General features: G+C 41.3%; 1 protein-coding gene across 1 annotated transcript in view; it reads left to right on the forward strand.

Moving 5' to 3' along the window:
• Positions 1–1,306: 1,306 nt before the first annotated feature.
• Positions 1,307–18,347, forward strand: part of LOC135219520 (rab proteins geranylgeranyltransferase component A-like) — a 291,707-nt gene continuing 274,666 nt past the window's right edge. Inside the window, exon 1 of the mRNA XM_064256350.1 lies at positions 1,307–1,524. Within this exon, the coding sequence (XP_064112420.1) occupies positions 1,476–1,524 (49 nt within the window). The 5' untranslated portion in view covers positions 1,307–1,475. The remainder of the gene's footprint in view (positions 1,525–18,347) is intronic.

Here is an 18,347-nt window from a genome sequence, read left to right on the forward strand (position 1 = left end):
TTTCAAAATGTACTGTTTTCTGGACGAATCACTTGTTTACTTCGTGTATCCTTCAAGGTGTGGCTACCCTCAGGCGGCTCCTCCTTTCTGTAGAGTGAAAATCGCCCTTATTGCTTATCTTGTAGTGTCAGTTTGTAATTAAGCCTTCTTTTGACTATGTTGTTCTCTGTAAAATCAGTTTGCCTTAGTAAAGGGTCCGAACAGGACCGAAAGTACTTGGCTATCTCGCTTTTTCATTTTTTTCCTTCGTGGCAAGAAACCTTTATATATATATATATATATATATATATATATATATATATAGAGAGAGAGAGAGAGAGAGAGAGAGAGAGAGAGAGAGAGAGAGAGAGGAGAGAGAGAGAGAGAGAGAGAGAGAGAGTGAGTTACGAAAACGTTGAATGCGACGAATTATACAAATATACGAGGGAAAGAGAAAATATATATATATATATATATATATATATATATATATATAATATATATATATATATATATAATACACACACACACACACACACACACATATATATATATATATATATATATATATATATATATATACATATGTATATCTATATATATATATATATATATATATATATATATATATTTATATATAATATATGTATATATAAAATATTAAACACAATTCTTTTTTAATATATATTACTTGTTTAGCGTACCTAATATACTGTAAGATGTAAAATATTAAAATTGGCATTATTTCAAGCATTTGTTTGGAATTTTCAGAACTAGCTTACAGTGTTTTATTAACTGCATTTAATAGTTTAGAAAGTAATTAAGTGGAAAACAACTTTAATTAAATCATTCATTAGAATTATTTATAGGGCCTTTATAAGGATTTTATATTTATGTAAATATTTATCTTAAGATAGAACTATGAATATTCAACGGGATTTTTCGTTACCGACGCATTCAGTCAAACACCATATCATTGTTCAGTACCTCAGTGACTCATAAAATGTATTATGATCACTGATCTCTAAAATCCAATGATCCAGGGAGAATTCCTTGTAACAAAAGTATGAAAGAGATCTACCTATCAACATTATACGAACTCTTGTGTTTACTCAATTATTTAGTATTAGCTCTCATAATTTGGATGTACTATTTGTTCAACATCATGGAAATGGCTTTATTATTACTCTAAGAATTATAATAACTTATTAAAAGAGATTATTTAATAGTTAATTTATTATGTTTTCAGTAAAAGTTAACACTATGGAAAACAGTTAAAAGGAGACCTCACTTGATCGTCTTTCTGTTTAGTAGAAATTACGTTATCTGCTGCAGCCTGTAGTTCAGTGTTCAGTCAGACTGTCATTCAAGTTACTGATAGTAATTGTGGGTTGGTAGAAGATTTTCCTTTTTATATATTTTATCAACGTGCACTTAACCTAAGTGAAGGTTTGACACTGGTCTTGGAGCCTCATATTGATGTCGATGTGATAGTCATGGAAGTGGAGTTACCAACCGATTACGACGTGATTGTCGTGGGAACAGGTGCGTAGGCGGTCGTTTCAGTCAATAGGCTACCTAGCTAGACCTACCTACTAGCTAGGTACACCTTTCGTTGTAAAACTAGTAAAATGTGGTTTTCTGTTTTTTTTTTCACTGGGTAGATTCTGGTTAAAACGATGATGATGGCAGGTACATGATCCATTAGTAGGGGAAACAACCGAGTGGACTAGCTGATCCAGTCTTGGCCGCTCGTGGATCCACCCTCCGAAAAAGTACTTTAACACATCCTGTCACCGGAGATGGGCACCAGTCACGAGTCATTGGTGGTGAGAGCAATACTTCGGGATCTTTCTCTCCTTTCTACCTAAGTAAGTATTTTCTCCAAAGTTAGTAATTAAGGTCAAATCTTAAGATTAAACATAGGTTACCTAATGAAAGTCCAGCCATACGCAGTGCAAACATACTTCCATGACGCTTTCAAAATTTGTACTTAAAACACCAAATATACCTAGGTATACCTAGAAGATTGACGCCATTCTGATGTTTGCGGAGTTACTTGTGTCAACTAACTAAATTTCCTGTGCTAAATCCGCACACCACTTGTGCCTTTAGTATATGCTGGGATACTTTCTTCACAACAATCTTAAACAATGAATTTTCAGTAGAAAGAAGATGCGTGCGCTAGATAATTATTTAAATAAATAGTTAAACATCAGTATAAGGTCATGAATTGCATAAATTTTTTACGTAGGTATTCATGATAATTTGAAAATATTCGATGTTGAAAAAGAAAATAGATTCCTGAATCGAATACCTATCAATGGTTTTGCTGTGAACAGTCGCTACAGTGTTGTTTGTGCTGTCCTATTGTTTGTCAGTGTTGCCAGTTGGTATCTGTTTACCCTCCAAACTAGGTATAAGACTTACACAAAACTGGGGAAATAAGTGAAATTAGCATATCTATTTGTAGTTTATTTATACTACAAATAAATACGCTGATTTTATGAATTTGTAGCCTAATCAATACCTACGTAGGTAATCTAAGCTCATACCTGTTGGTGCAAACCAGCCTACTCATTTTGTGTTTCACCTTCCCCTCCTAATTCAGGAACAATTGGTGACATCGGTACTATTTTACTTTAAGTAGGGTAAAACACCACTGTGCGGACAGGCGGACACTGTACCATTGCGTGGTCACTTTGCCTTAAAATAACTTGAGCACATCCAGTATCCTGAATTAGACACCAGTCATAACCCAACCAGTGTGGAAACAACAGATCGAGACCTCTGCTTTCCTCATGAAGTAAGTGTTTTCTTTCAAGTCGCAAAATAATGCCATAGGGTAAACAACCACAGACGATCCAATGTTATCGCACTGGCCAGGCCTTATTCTCTTGATATTTAATTGGTGAAACAAGAATACAATTACATATTTAAGCATACCATTCAAAAGATTGAAGTTTTGTCAACATAATGTGATATATGAAAGCCCCATACGAACTAAAATAAGCATGTGAGCTCTTCATAAAATATGTTTTCAAGGCAGTTTTGAAATCCAATATGGCGGCAATCTTGAGGCTGGCCGGTCTAACCACAGACAATCCACCATCTTTCCCAGCCTTCCCAGCACTCATTTGAACAATGTTAGTGTATATATGTAATGTTTATTGATCTTACTCAAGATTACAGTTGTAATCAGCACAATAAAACAACGTTTTGTTGCTTATATTAGTGAAAGTATGATACTTTTTACTCCCGGGGTCATGGTTTGAACTGAATTAATTTTTACCTTGTAATCGGTGATTTTATACATTCAGCTTACCTGTCAGATATATAGGCTACTTAGCTATTAGACTCCGTCGCCCGACAGAATTTCGAATTTCGCGCACACACTACAGGTAGATCAGGTGATCTACCGCTCTGGCGCTGGGTGGCAGGAATAGGAACCATTCCCGTTTTCTATCAGATTTTCTCAGTCGGCGATACTGTCATCAACGTTGTTGGTTTCTCCCACTGGATTTTGTTTTTTGCATCGCAATTGATCTTCGTTTTGGATCTTTTGGCGACGTATTTGGATCGTTGTACTGGCATACGCTTTTGTGGACCGTTGTTTGGATTTGGATTGGATTTTTCTTCATGATGTCTGATTCTGGAAGTGTTGTGAGAATGTGTGTGAATGAGGGTTGCAAGGTGAGAATGCCGAAAGCCTCGGTTGATCCTCACACTGTGTGTAAAGTGTGTAGAAAGTATGAATGTTCTTTCGACAACACTTGTCACGAATGCGAGAGTTTGAGTGCTGAAGGGTGGAAGTCTCTAACTTCTTATTTGAAGAAGTTAAAAAAGAGACCGGTTGAGGAAGTCTTCTTCCAAAACCATGCCTAGCTCTCTTTCTAGTTATGTGGTAAGTAATTTTGTACCCTCTTCTTTTATGATAAATGCTCCTTCTAATATTTCAGTACCTTCACCGAATGTAGATCCTACGGATTCTGCATCAGAAATTGCAAATCTTAAAGCTGCCCTTAAGAAAATGGAACTTAAAATGGCAGCTATAGAAGGTAAGCATAGTGAGTTAAATAGTGCTGTGGATAGTGATTTGAGTGTCCCCAGTGTAGTGGAGGGGGCGTCTGATCGGCTCCACAACGCTCCCAGGCCTAGACCTCTTTCTAGCTCCCAAGCCCAGAGGAGAAGGAATGTCAAAAGCCGTACGGAGGTTGTGGAGAATCCCCACCAGTCAGACGTCTCCTCGGCAGATTCTGTAACACCTCAGACTGCCAGAGATCGCTACAGGATAAGCGTTCTCCGTGAGTGTTTCTCTTCATCGGAAAATTCGTCTCCCAAGAGAGGATGGAGATCTGCAGACCTTTCTCATCCCCTGAAGAGGAGCTGGAAAGAAACTCGATTAAACTCGAGTCCTGAACAGTTTCCGGAGGAATTGCCATCGGAGAATAAGAAAGCAAAAAGTCTGTTGCTTTCTCCTGCGGATTCGTGGGAACCTGAGAAAGACCGTTCTCCTTCCTCTCCTTTGGACCCAAACAAGGAAACCACGAGAATCTTAAGAAGTATGCAGGATTCAATCGCTTCTCTCGTCGGAGTCCTATCTAGAGATCCTCCCAGAAGAAAGGATTCGTTTCTTCCAGTGAAGAAATCTAGAACTCCTTTATACGAGATTCCTCAGAAGGAAGTATCTTCATCAGACAATGATTCTTCAGTCTCGTCAGTCTTCCATAAACCGGCCAAGAACCAGCGGCAGAGTCGTACTCAAGTTAGGAGTGAGGCGCCAGTTAGGCACGAGGCCCCAACCAGGCGCGAAACTTCAGATGAGAGTGAAGATTCTGTCAGACGTAAAGAGTTTACAGAGGTGCCAGGCGCCAGCCAGGCGCGAAGAGCTATCAAAGCAAGAGGCGCCAGCCAGGCGCAAGGCGCCTGATAAGCGCTCAGAACCAGGAATAAGCGAAGCTCCATCTAGGCGTGAGGCGCCAGCCAGGCGCCTGTCAGGCGCAGAACGTCAGCCAACAGTGATTCTTCTTTTGGGAGTAGATCTCCTTCCAAGATTAACACTAGTAGAGTATGTCGAACTCCAGATAAAGTGATTGGACTTTCGAAAGTGACAGTTTCCACTTCGACCTCAGAAGAAATCAGTGGAAATGCAAGAGAAGACTTCTAGGTCTGACAGTCACTCTCCTGCTAGGAGTATTTCTCCCCGGGAAACAAGGTCTCCGGATAGAGAGTCTACCAAAAGAACTCGTTCTCCTACTAATTTGGAACTGGAGGATGTGTCGGAAGAGGAGATTTCGACCAGTGAAGGCCTTTCCAATTATAAGGTGCTAGCTTCACTTCTCCTGCAAGAGTTTGGAGATTCGTTAAGCCCTGCAGCTCCTCCTTCTCCTAGATCACTATTTTCTAGTACTAAGACACCGAAGTCCTCTTCATTTTTAAAGATGAAACCAGCAATATCCATGAAGAAGGCTCTTCAGTCATTGAATACATGGATGAGCTCTAAGAAAGAAGCTTTGAAAACGGTTTATTGCTCTCCCCCCTGCAAACTGGGAGGTAGGAGAGGCATTTGGTACAGAACGGAGGAAGCTATGGGACTTATGCTCCCTTCATCTGCAGAAGCTGATTTTTCAAGCCTGGTAGAGGCTTCTAGAAGACATTCTCTTAACTCGGCTAAAGCATATTGGAGCATGTCCGAGTTAGATCAGCACCTTAAGGGCCTTTTCCATGTCTTGGAAGTTTTCAACTTCCTGGATTGGTCCCTTGGGGTGCTGGCTAAAAAGACCAAAGATCCTGACTTTCTGGATCCCGAAGTGTTGCACAGTATCTTATCCTGCATGGATGGTTCGGGAGAGCTGACATCCCTCTTTGGGTCAGGAATAGTAAAGAAGAGATCTCTGTTTGGATCTTTCCTGACAAAAGCGGTTTCTCCTTCCCAGAGGTCAGCGCTCCTGTACTCTCCTCTGTCAGATCATCTGTTCCCTTCTCAGTTGGTGAAGGACATCTCACGGTCACTATCTGAGAAGGCAAAGCAGGATCTTTTGGTACAATCTACCAAAAAGACTAGACCAGCAGTACCTGTTGCAAAGAAAACAGCTTGTACTCCTATTGTGCCCTTTCGTGGAGGCGCCTCCTCTCGACCACCAACGAAAAGAAAGGCTTCCGACAAGCGAGGAAGGTCCTCCTTCCGACCTTTTAAGAAGTCAAAGTAACAACAACGTCTTCCAAACATCTGTAGGTACCAGACTCCTAAAGTTTGTAGGAGCCTGGGCCTTGAGGGAAGCCGACCCTTGGACTTTGTCTGTTCTGGAGAAGGGATACATCATACCCTTTCTAGACAGACCACCTTTGTCAACATCTCCGAAGGAATTGTCGGCGAAGTACAAGGACCCTGTTCTGAGGGAGACACTTCTTCAGATGGTTACAATGATGAGGAACAAGGAAGCAATAGAAGAGGTACAGGATCCATACTCCCCGGGGTTTTACAACCGCCTTTTCTTAGTACCGAAAGCATCGGGGGGATGGAGACCCGTCCTAGATGTGAGCATCCTGAACCAATACGTGGAGAAGAAGAAATTCTCCATGTAGATGTCTGCCTCGGTGCTTTCAGCCCTGCGTCCGGGAGATTGGATGGTCTCTCTGGACCTTCAGGATGCTTACTTTCATGTTCCAATTCACCCATCATCGAGGAAGTATCTCAGATTTATGACACAAGGAAAGATCTACCAGTTCAGGGCCTTGTGCTTTGGCCTCTCCACGGCTCCTCAGGTATTTACCTACCTGATGAGTAATGTAGCCAGATGGCTGCATCTGGAAGGCGTAAACATCTCTCTGTATCTCGATGATTGGCTGATCCGAGCCAAGTCGGAGAAACAATGTTTGGAGGATCTGCAACCAACATTGAAACTGACGCAATCTCTAGGATTACTCGTGAACCTCGAGAAATCTCAGATGATCCCCAGTCAGAACTTAGTTTATTTGGGGATTCGGATGGATTCTCTGGGTTTTCTGGCTTTTCCTTCCCAGGAAAGATTGGTTCGAGGAATTCAGAAAGTCTCGAACTTCCTAAGGAAAGAGCGAAGTTCAGCGAGGGAATGGTTAAGCCTTCTGGGGACTCTTTCCTCCCTAGAACAGTTCGTTTCCCTAGGAAGACTTCACCTACGCCCGCTTCAATTCTTCTTAAGAAGAACGTGGAATTGGAAAGAGGGGCAACTTTCAGACACTTTCACGATTCCCTTAGAAGTGAAGAATCACCTAAAATGGTGGCTGGACCCTCTGGAAAAGAACGAGGGCATGTCTCTAGAGGTTCGGAACCCAGACCAAATCTTATTCTCAGACGCATCAGAGATGGGATGGGGAGCGACTCTAGGAGTAAGAGAAGTGTCAGGCCAATGGAAGAAGGAACAGGAAGCCTGGCACATAAACGCCAAGGAACTATACGCAGTATTCCTGGCACTGAAGTTCTTCGAACCGGAGGTCAAAGATCAGGTGATACAAGTCAACTCAGACAATACCACGGCATTGGCCTATATCAGAAAGCAGGTGGGGACTCATTCGTTTTCCCTTTACGAGATAACAAGGGATCTGTTATCATGGGCAAAAGAGAGAAACATTACCCTCCTAACGAGATTCGTAAAAGGAGAGAAAAATGTGAGGGCGGACAGACTCAGCAGGACAAACCAAGTTCTCCCCACAGAGTGGACTCTCCACGATCAAGTGTGTCAGAGCCTGTGGTCCTTGTGGGGCAGGCCACAGATAGATCTATTCACAACATTCCTATCCAGGAGGATAGAGAACTTCTGCTCCTCAGTGGAAGACCTGAGAGCGATAGCGGTAGCGTTGGATGCCATGCTGCTGAATTGGTCAGGCCTAGATGCCTATGCCTTTCCCCCATTCAAGTTGCTAGGAGTAGTAATGAAAAAGTTTGTAGCATCAAAAGGGACAAGACTAACCCTCATCGCCCCGTTTTGGCCCTCTCAAGATTGGTTCACAGAGGTACAGGAATGGGCAGTGGACTTCCCCAGATCACTTCCAAACAGGATAGATCTTCTCAAACAACCCCACTTCGAGAGGTACCTTCAAAACCTCCCCGCTCTCGCTCTGACTGCCTTTCGACTATCGAAAGACTTGTCAGAGCGAGAGGCTTTTCAAGCAAAGCTTCGAAAGCAATCGCTAGAGCCCGAAGATCGTCAACTATTCGGGTCTATCAGTTGAAGTGGGATGTGTTCAGGAGGTGGTGTAGGAAGAATAAACTGTCCTCCTCCGATACCTCTGTGACCAATGTGGCCGATTTTCTGATATTCCTTAGAGAGGAATCCCAGTTATCGGTTTCCACTATTAAAGGATACCGAGGCATGCTCTCTGCAGTTTTTAGGAACAGGGGCTTAAATTTAGCAGAAGACAAGGTCCTTCACGACCTAATAAGATCGTTCGAGACCTCTAAATCTATATCTTCTGTTACTCCAAGCTGGAATCTGGGTGTGGTACTTAAATTCCTTTCATCAGAAAAGTTTGAGCCTCCTCACCTTGCCTCGTTTAGGGATTTGACGAGAAAATGTATTTTCCTTCTTTCCTTAGCAACAGCTAAAAGAACGAGTGAAATCCACGCCCTTGATTCTCGGGTGGGATTTAAGAAGGACGCAGCGATTTGTTCTTTCCAGACTCTATTTCTGGCCAAGAACGAGAATCCTTCAAAACCCTGTCCTAGGAGTTTTGAAGTGAAGGGTCTTTCGAACTTGGTGGGAGAGGAAATGGAAAGAACTTTATGCCCTGTTAGAGCTCTTGAGTTCTATCTCAAGAAGAAGAAAGAACTAGGAGGATGTAAACAAAGTCTGTGGTGCGCGGTTCGGGATCCAAAGAGAGAGAGAGAGAGAGAGAGAGAGAGAGATATATATATATATATATATATATATATATATATATATATATATAATAATATATATATATATATATATATATACATATACACAGGCGGTCCCTGGGTTACGACGGTTCCGGCTTACGACGTTCCGAGGTTACGACGCTTTTTCTTAAATATTCAATGGAAAAATCCGTCCTGGGTTACAACGCTGACGCTTCCGACGCTCCGAGTTAACGACGCTTTTAAAAAACGCATACTATGATAAAAATCCTTTATAGTTTAGCACAGTATATTAATAAAAATAAGTTTCTGGTTAGATTACAACAAAAATTTTGAGGTTATGATGATTTTCGACACTTTTTTTTTTAATCTTATTTTTCTATGTTTTTTAGTGACGCCTCATATGCGGAACTAGTTTCCGAGAGAACAATGCAATACTCTAGCTTGCAGTGCGCAAAGTTTACATATAACAGTCCAAAAGCGCAAATAATGAAAAAATCATTGCTTGTTTCCAGTAATAATAACAAAACAAAGTTTCTGGTTAGATTACAACGCAAATTCCAAGTATCCAAAGAGAGACATTATCCAGTAATTTGATCAGAGAGAGAGAGAGAGAGAGGAGAGAGAGAGAGGGACGAGAGAGAGAGAGAGAGAGGCGTCTTCCGACGCTCCGATTTAATAAGGACAGAGAAGTGTTCGTTTTGTTAAACGGCCTCTGACTCATGCCAGTAAATGTTTTGTTGATACTAATAATATAAGCCTATTTAAAGATACGTTTACTTTAATTAGTCTATATGATACGTAAATAGTAATCAACTGTTCTTGTAGCCCTCAAGATTTGGCAAAATCGAAGTATCCAAAGAGAGACATTATCCAGTACACTGGAACCTTGACATACGAATTTAATTTGTTCCGTTACCATCGTCATATATCAAAACAGTTGTATCTCAAAGCATTTTTCCCATTTAAAATAATGTAATATGTATTAATCCGTTCTAGCGCTATGAAACCACACCTAAACACAGCTAAATTACATATAATATACACAATTTATACACAAATAAACGAGTAATAACACACATAATGATAAAATAACATAGCAATGTGAGAAATGATAATAAATGTTAATAAAATCAATTAAAAAAAAGAAAGGAATTTTACTTACCACAACGAAAGATGACATGAGGGCAGCATGGGGAGGAGGTAGGGAAGGGTGGCAGGGAACGATTTGTTCTCTTTTTATTTACGTATGTACACTAATAACTACGTAATAAACACAAATTAAATAACATTGCTAAACTAATTTTTATTTATTTTTTTTAATCAGTTCGTAGTTTAGAAATAATGGTGATGCCTTTGGAAGGTTTTTATAGCTTCCTTCGTGATGATCGTGGATATTGTAGAAGGATTTCGACCATACTCATTTGCCAAATCGACGATACAACGCCACGTTCATGCTTTGCTATAATTTCATGTTTTGCTTCCATCGAAATAATTTTCTTGGGTTTTTTCTTATCACCTGCTTTGTCTTTAGCTTTGAGACCCATGGTTAATAATAAAATAGACAAAATAATACGAAAAATAGGCGCAAATACAACGAACTAAACAACGACGTGTTAACATGCAGCACCAACAAACAAACAGACTGAACGCCATTTATCGGTCGCCTATGTAACTAACACTCATCGCAAAATCGTATCTCAAATATTTCGTTGTATATCAAAGCTTATATTTTCGCAAATTTTCTGTTGTATCTCAAAACATTCGTATATTAGGGCAATCGTATGTCAAGGTTCCAGTGTAATTTGATCAGAGAGAGAGAGAGAGAGAGGAGATGAAGAGGATTGAGGAGAGAGACGAGAGAGAGAGAGAGAGAGAGAGAGAGAGACGCCTTGGCAACAATGGTCTTGGGGATTGACGTAACGTTTATTTTCTGAACAGATAGGACAGAGAAGTGTTCGTTTCATTAAACGGCTTCTGACTCATGGCAGGAAATGTTTTGTTGATACTAATATATAAGCCTATTTAAAGATACGTTTACTTTAATTAGTCTATATGATATGTAAATAGTAATCAGCTGTTCTTGTAGCCCTCAAGATTTGGCAAAATCACTCCAGGTTGTACATAAAACTTCAAGAATGTAGTGTCACCAGAGGATTACAATAGTTTTTACCTTCAAGAACCAGCATTCTTTTATGAAAATAACTCCAGGTTGTACTGTCGGCCAAAAAACTCGTGGCAGAGTTTCATAATTTTTCGTTCACCTGCCTGACGCACAATTCGTTATGTTATTGTGTAAAACTATTTTCCATATGGCAAAATTGACGTGAACGAAACGAAGTGATAAAAAACGTCATATCACAACCATAGGTATACATTTCCAAATAGATAGGAGACACCTATCACTAGTAGTATCGCATAAACATAGTCCTTAAATTATCATTTCAATATTAAGTTGAAGGTAATTGAACTATCCATTTGTTAAATTTTACAGAAAACATTGGAATCTCACAAAATGCTATCAAATTTAAAAAAAAAAGGAAAAAAAACTGATATCTTAGAAGTGTGAACCAAGCGACCTCACTCTATTGCTTTCGATGTTATGTGCAGGGGAATCTAATGTCAATGTGTCATTTATCAGTCTAAGAAACATCCCTCGATGAGCGAGAGAATTATACGGTGCAAGTTCCTGTTGGAGAGATATCAAGAAAGCTTAATAAACCGGAGAGAATCATACATAGATGAATAAAATTGTTTAAAGAACGGCAAAATTTAGAACATGGGCCTAGAGGTGGAACACCTCGAAGCACCACATGAGAACAAGACAATACAGTAGTGTAAATGTTGCTGAGCAACATTCATTTGTGAACTTTGAATTCAAGTGCCTCGTCACGACATTGCTGAACTAGGAATCATAACTAGCTTTACGCTTATGACGGGTGTCTCATGAATACTTTAGATGGAGAGGAAGAGATTTTTAAATCTACACTTGAAGTCTTTGATAGTTGTCTAATGAATAAGCAAACTTATCTTTGATGGATGAGAGATTCAGTTAGGCTTACTCTTTTTGTTTTGTTTTTAATCGGTGGCCAGTGAATACCACGGATAGGGAGGGAAATGGTTTCAATGATGCATGCATTTTTTTCTTCAAAACCTAAAGAATACATTTTATTGGGAGATACTTTATTAACATCGGCCTAATCCTTCCATCACTCCTATACACCACCTACGCTCTCTTCTACATCTCAGGCGACTAGATCCGACTTCTCACTACGAACTCCATCTCGTGAAAGCATCACTACTGATAACAGTTATTTTAAAATTCCCCGGACCGACAACGGACGCCTTAAAATGCATGCTTATAAGATATTTTCTGTTCAAAGAAACTTTATATTTCATTCCACAAAATATGTGCATACAACAACTTCTACAACTACAACCACGTCTAAGCCAGCAACAACAACATTGACAACATCAACTACAACAACAACGCTTATGACTGGTGTCTCATGAATACTTTACACTTGAAGTCTTTGATAGTTGTCTAATGAATAAGTCTAATGAATAAGCAAACTTATCTTTGATGGATGAGAGATTCAGTTAGGCTTACTCTTTTTGTTTTGTTTTTTATCGGTGGCCAGTGAATACCACGGATAGGGAAGGAAACGGTTTCAATGATGCATGCATTTTTTTCTTCAAAACGCAAAAGAATACATTTGTTCATGACACTTACCTGTCAGATATATATATATAGCTGTATTCTCCGAAGCCCGACAGAATTTCAAAACTCCCGGCACACGCAGTGGTCGGTCAGGTGGTTAGTACCCATTCCCGCCGCTGGGAGGCGGGTGTCAGGAACTATTCCCATCTTCTATTCAGATTTTCTTCTGTCGCCGGTAATGTAAACACCTGTTTTCATTACCTCCGTCTAGGATTTTGGAACTTCATTGCCGCTTAAGTATCTTGGTTGTTTTCTTTTTGGTTTATTAACTTGGATTTGCGGCTAGGCATACGCTATCATAAATTGATTTAATTTTGAATTTCTTGACATAGGAAGTCTGATTCTAGTTAGACTGGTTTCAGACTTTGTTGTCCGCAAGGGGTTAGGTGAGAATAACGAAACTTTCGATATATTCTCACTTAATATGCACGACGTGTCATCAATGTAATTAGTGTATTAATTGACTGATTCCGAAAGGAGATGTATGATTCGTTCGTATGTACGCAAATTAGAGCGTAATAGAATCAGGAAGTTTTCCTCCAAGATTAGTAAACAGAGTAAACTTTATTTTGCCTAACCTTGTGGTATGGCCTACGGGCCTAGAGGAAGTGTCTGTGAGAGGGATGCCCTTTCTGTTATGGTGGATTACATCAGTAATCGGAATCTAAGGTGCTCGCTCTCTAATCAGTGTTGTGAGTGTAGTGATGTTGATTTAGTGCCCCTAGTGTTGTGGAGGGGGCGTCAGATCGGCCTTATAATGCCTCTAGGTCTAGACCTCTGTCGGACTCCCAGGACCACAGGGAGAGGGCATGTCGAAAGCCGAAGGAGGGTTACGAGGAACCCCCACCGATCTGGCGTCCCTTCGGCAAGACCTGAAGACGCTTCTCAGGCTGCCAAAGATCGTGCACGTGCACGAATCCTGAAGGATTGCTTCTCGTCCCTCTGAGGCGTCCTCAAGCCCCGTACAGGGGTTGGAGCTCTCGGAAGGACTCGCGCCCTTTAAATAGAAGCTTATTGAGGAGGACGCTTCACGTCCTCTCTCTATTGTCGTGCGATTGTAATCGCCGCCTTAACAATTTGACGACTTTCCAACACATGGGAGAAAGAAGAAGGAAATAGGAAGAACGCTGTTAAGCGCCCAGATTGCCTTATCATTCTTACTGTGAAAAGGAAGAAGGCGTACCCTCGTCTTCTCACAGGTTCAGCCCTTCTCGTTGGCCTCGTTTTCGCCAAAAGAAGTGCAAAACACATTTACTGAAGGAAGGATTTGGAGGCTGTCTGTCTGTCAAGTCAGGCAGTCTTCTTCTCCTTTTCCTTGCTCGTCGCTTTCTACATCCTCGCACCCAAGAACACAAAGGCGTCCTTTTGAGTGCCTTTCTGGAAGTGTCGATGAGCGTGACAGAGACGCAAGATGTCGCACAAGCGGCCAGCCGTCTTTGTCAGGAGTTGCGAACGTCCATAATACTCGTCCGACGACGATCACCGTACATCGGCTTATGACTAGCACGCTTCATGAGCGGCGCTCCCCTTGAAGGCAGGACGCTTTTGAGGACGCTTTTCGGGACGCCTCCGTATTTGATAAGCAACAGTCATGTCGAAGTTTTTACCAAGACGTACGGGAGAAAAAACCTTGGTTTCTTAATAAGAATCTTATCGACGTTTGGGTATGATGGCGGATAGGAAATATCTACTTCCTTCCGTAAACCCTAGAGATGAACATGGAATTCTGTCTCTTCCGCGATTTATGAGGAAATTACGAAGATTTAAAGAGTTCCTGGATTAACTTCCTTCCTTAAGGAGATATATATACTCTTTCTATCGTTCTATTAACGAAAAGAACGAAGATAGTAAAAGTTTTTTCCTTTCTCTATCTGCCTCGGCAGGGAAAGAAGGTAGTAGAGTATCTGCTGTATGATAATACGATACGGTCAAATCATAAGACATACCGTAGTTACTTCTTGCTGTGCAACTCTATTACCAGTATCCTTACATGGATACTTTCCTAGGAAGGACTACGCTTAAAGGGATTGTTTATGACAATACCTAATTAAGCTTCTGATTTATCGAAGTCTTGTTTCGCTTAAATATACATTAATAAGAACTTCCTGAAGTTCGATAATAATTTTATAAGATTCCTTTATTGAATGGAGTAGCTGGCAACTCTGGAAGAGTAAGGCCAGACAGCTAACGGAGGAGGCTGCTATCGCTTAGACCAACGCAGTAACCATCTATTGCTCAGTCATGAGAGGTCGGTCCTGCGGGATGGAATGACTAACCGTATCTCTCCCCTACAATCGCGGTCTTAGCGCCTCGGATTGAGGGGATAGTTAAGCAAACATAAATAAAATATTGTCTGCCTTTTGCTAAGAAACTTTCAATAAGAAAGATATTCCAGCCTTTCAATGCTGATTACCGTAGGTAACATTATTAAAGGAATCTAACGCAGCAGAACACTATATATTATATATGTTCTCATGCTTACGAAAGCATGGCTTATTAGAGTTACATGCTTAGTGAGAAGATGAATGTAGTAGAGAATTCACTTTAAGTCTACGGTTCCTGGTCAAGTCTTATGGCCTTTCATACATCAGGGCGCTCGACAAGATCCTCTCTGAGATGCCCTTGGTGTTCTAGGCACCAATACGCTCGGTAAGACTCTCGCGAGGACGTCTCTTGAAGATGCTCAACGTCCTACGCATTGAGACGCGAGGAAGCTTTTGCCGATGCTCGACGTCCTACACGAAGAGACGCTCATCAGGACGCTCTGGAAGACGCTCGACGTCATAAACATTGATAAGCTTTTTGGAAGACGCTCGATGTCTTACACATCTGGACGCTCGCCAGGACGCTAGCGAGGACGCTTTTGAAGACGTTCGGCATCCTACACATCATGTCGCTCAGCAGAGCACTTTACCAGGACGTTCTTCAGATGTCTACTTTTGCTTTCTACGAAGGGAGCGTTCATAGAATCCAATGACTTGATGAATTCCAGAAAAACTGTAAGCAGATTTCGGTGTCATAAAACGCCTCGTCTGCTTTCGGGACTGCGCTGCCGAAGGGGAACATTAAGGTCCTACCTGTCGTAAGCCCAGTCTCTGATTAGGAATCCTGCCCTTCCTCGATTTCTGCGGGAATCGGGAAAACTATATGCTCGAATTCCTGGATTACTTTCTGTCATGTAAATGGGTTAGTTCTCATTGACAAAGATCTTCATAACATTTTATCGCTTAAGCGGATAAGCTCTCATTAACACAAAAAAAAAAAAAAAAATTCGAGAGAGCTCTCATTCATTAGTCGGAGGCTCATCCAGGACAAAAAGACTTGTAGACTACGTCCATGAAGTCTTATGTCCAATATCATAAGAAGCTTGAACTGTCCTTTTCGATCCTCGGTTCTCTACTTGATCTCTATTCGAATAATGTTAATTCGTTCTCTTGGCAAAGAGAACGAAGACAGTCAATTTCCATTCTCTCTCTCTTCCTCGTCGAGGAAAGAAATGTAGTAGAGAATTTTATGTTCAAGTGACTACAATACTTCGTATTTTATCTTTGCGTCATATTACTAATGTAGGGTTCAAGTCCATATCATATCATGGTTACCTCTACAGATGGCAACCGAAAAGACGGTTATTGTAAATGTAATTTAATCGGTCCTTCCTGCAAACTTCCAGGAGTTTCCGCTGTAAGGCAACGCTACAAAAGGTATTGTTACAACAACACTAACTCAGCGTCGGCATCTAGCGAATTATGTTTCGCTTAAATATGCCTGCTTGAGAATTTCCTTATCGATAATAGTAACAAACCTATTCCTTCGTAGAAGAGAGTAGCTGGTAACTCAGGCAGAATAGTGCGAGACGAGAGGTTGCTGTCATTGTGGATGACGCAGTATATTTAATCGGTACTCGAGGCAACTTTCCAGGAGTTTCCGATTTAACATTTGGTTAATTAAGCGAATGTTACGACAACACAAAATCAGCTTCTGTATTTAGCGAATTCTGTTTCGCTTAATATGCCAACTTGAGAGTTTCTGTTCAAATAATGTAAAATCTATTCCTTAGATGAATAGAATAGCTGGCAACTCGGCATAAGACTGCGAGAAGGTGAACATAAGCTGCTGCCTGTGACTGTCACAGTGTCACCAACTCAGTATCAGGTAGCTCGCTGTTAGGCTCGGTTCGGTTACGTCTCTCTCTCCCGCGGGATTGATTGACGAACCGTATCTCTACCCTACAATCATGACTTTCGCCTCGGGTTGAGGGATTTCTAGTAATCATGAATAAACACGACTTCCTATTGCTAAGAAATTTTCAACAGAGATATCTCTTAGACCTGTTCAGCGCTGCTTACCGCACTGTAACAGAATTCTGTACGAGTCTACCGCGGCATAGCACTATAATAATGCTCTCCTGCTTATGCAAAGCGCAGCCTTATTAGGGAAGGAAGCATGCTTAGTGAGGGAATGGATGAGTCTGCTGGGGACCATTTCCTCGCTGGAGAAGCTTGTTTCCCTGAATAGACTGCAATTCAGACCTCTACAGTTTTTCCTACAGGAGAACTGAAATAACATCAAAGATCTAGAAATAATTCTAAAACATCTCTCAATGGGTTGTACGATCACCTCAGGTGATACCGAGAGGGTGCCAGGCATCCGGACAGAGGTACAGAGGTCCTGGCACATAATCTAGAGAATTGGAGCAATTTGGTTGGCTCTCCAGTTCCTCGAAGAGTGAGTTTTTGGTCGATTGGTCCAAATCATCTCAGATAATTTCGCAGCTCTCTCATATCCCAAGAAGAGAGAGATGGTTATCGACATAGGCACGGAACGTAACGATCCTCAAGAGGTTCGTTACACTATTGCACGTCCGTAGAAGTATGTCGAGAGTTGTGGAGACTTTGGAGACGTCCTTTCGTAGATTTCTTCGCAATATTGAAGACGAAGAAGCTTCCTCTACGTTGCTCCCTTATTCTCGATCCGAGAGCGGTAGCAATAGACGCAATCATATAGTATGGAATGGGGATAGTTGGTTAGTCTCTTTTCCCCTATTCAAAAGCTTAGGAAATATGATAAGATAATCGCTGGCGTCAGAGGGAGCGAGAAAGACGCTGATCGCCCCATGTTGGCCTTCGAGAGGCTGGATTCACAGAGGTCACGTCCTTCAGAGGGCACTTTCCGAGAGAATCGGTCTACTCTAACAGCCTCACTTCGAGAGGTACCTAAAACCTCTCCGCTCTGAGTCTGGATGCGTTCAGACTGTCGAGAAGCGAGAGGATCTTCAAGATTAATTACAAGTCTCATTGCCAAAGCAAAGCATGCTGCATATTTTGCAGTGTACCAATCGGAGTGTGGGCCGATTCTGGAGATAGTGCAGGAAGAATGACTGCTCCTACACCTCCACCTCTGTGAATTACTTTACCGTCTTCCTTTCCGTCTGAATTATGGGATAAAGCTAACAGTCCCAACGATTGTAGAATACGGAAATATGTTGTTGACGGCCTCTAGGCTCAGAGATTCGGATCTGTCAAACAACAAAGCCCTTCACGATCTTTGAGGTCTGCGGAAATCTTGAAATGGTCTAGATCGAAACTTCCGGCATGGAACTTAGACGTAGTCTGAAGTTCTTGATGTCAAAGCATTTCGAACCTCTCCTTTCTGTAAACAATTAATACGTGACCAGAAAGGCTAATTTTCTAACCACTCTAGCTACGGCAATGAGGGTTAGTGAGGTTTTAGCCATCATCAGAGGTTTTGGCTTTAGAGGACATAATTCGGTGTCCTCTAAGCCTTCCGTTC

This window comes from Macrobrachium nipponense, chromosome 1 (genome assembly GCF_015104395.2).
Source record: "Macrobrachium nipponense isolate FS-2020 chromosome 1, ASM1510439v2, whole genome shotgun sequence".
Classification (NCBI taxonomy): domain Eukaryota; kingdom Metazoa; phylum Arthropoda; class Malacostraca; order Decapoda; family Palaemonidae; genus Macrobrachium; species Macrobrachium nipponense.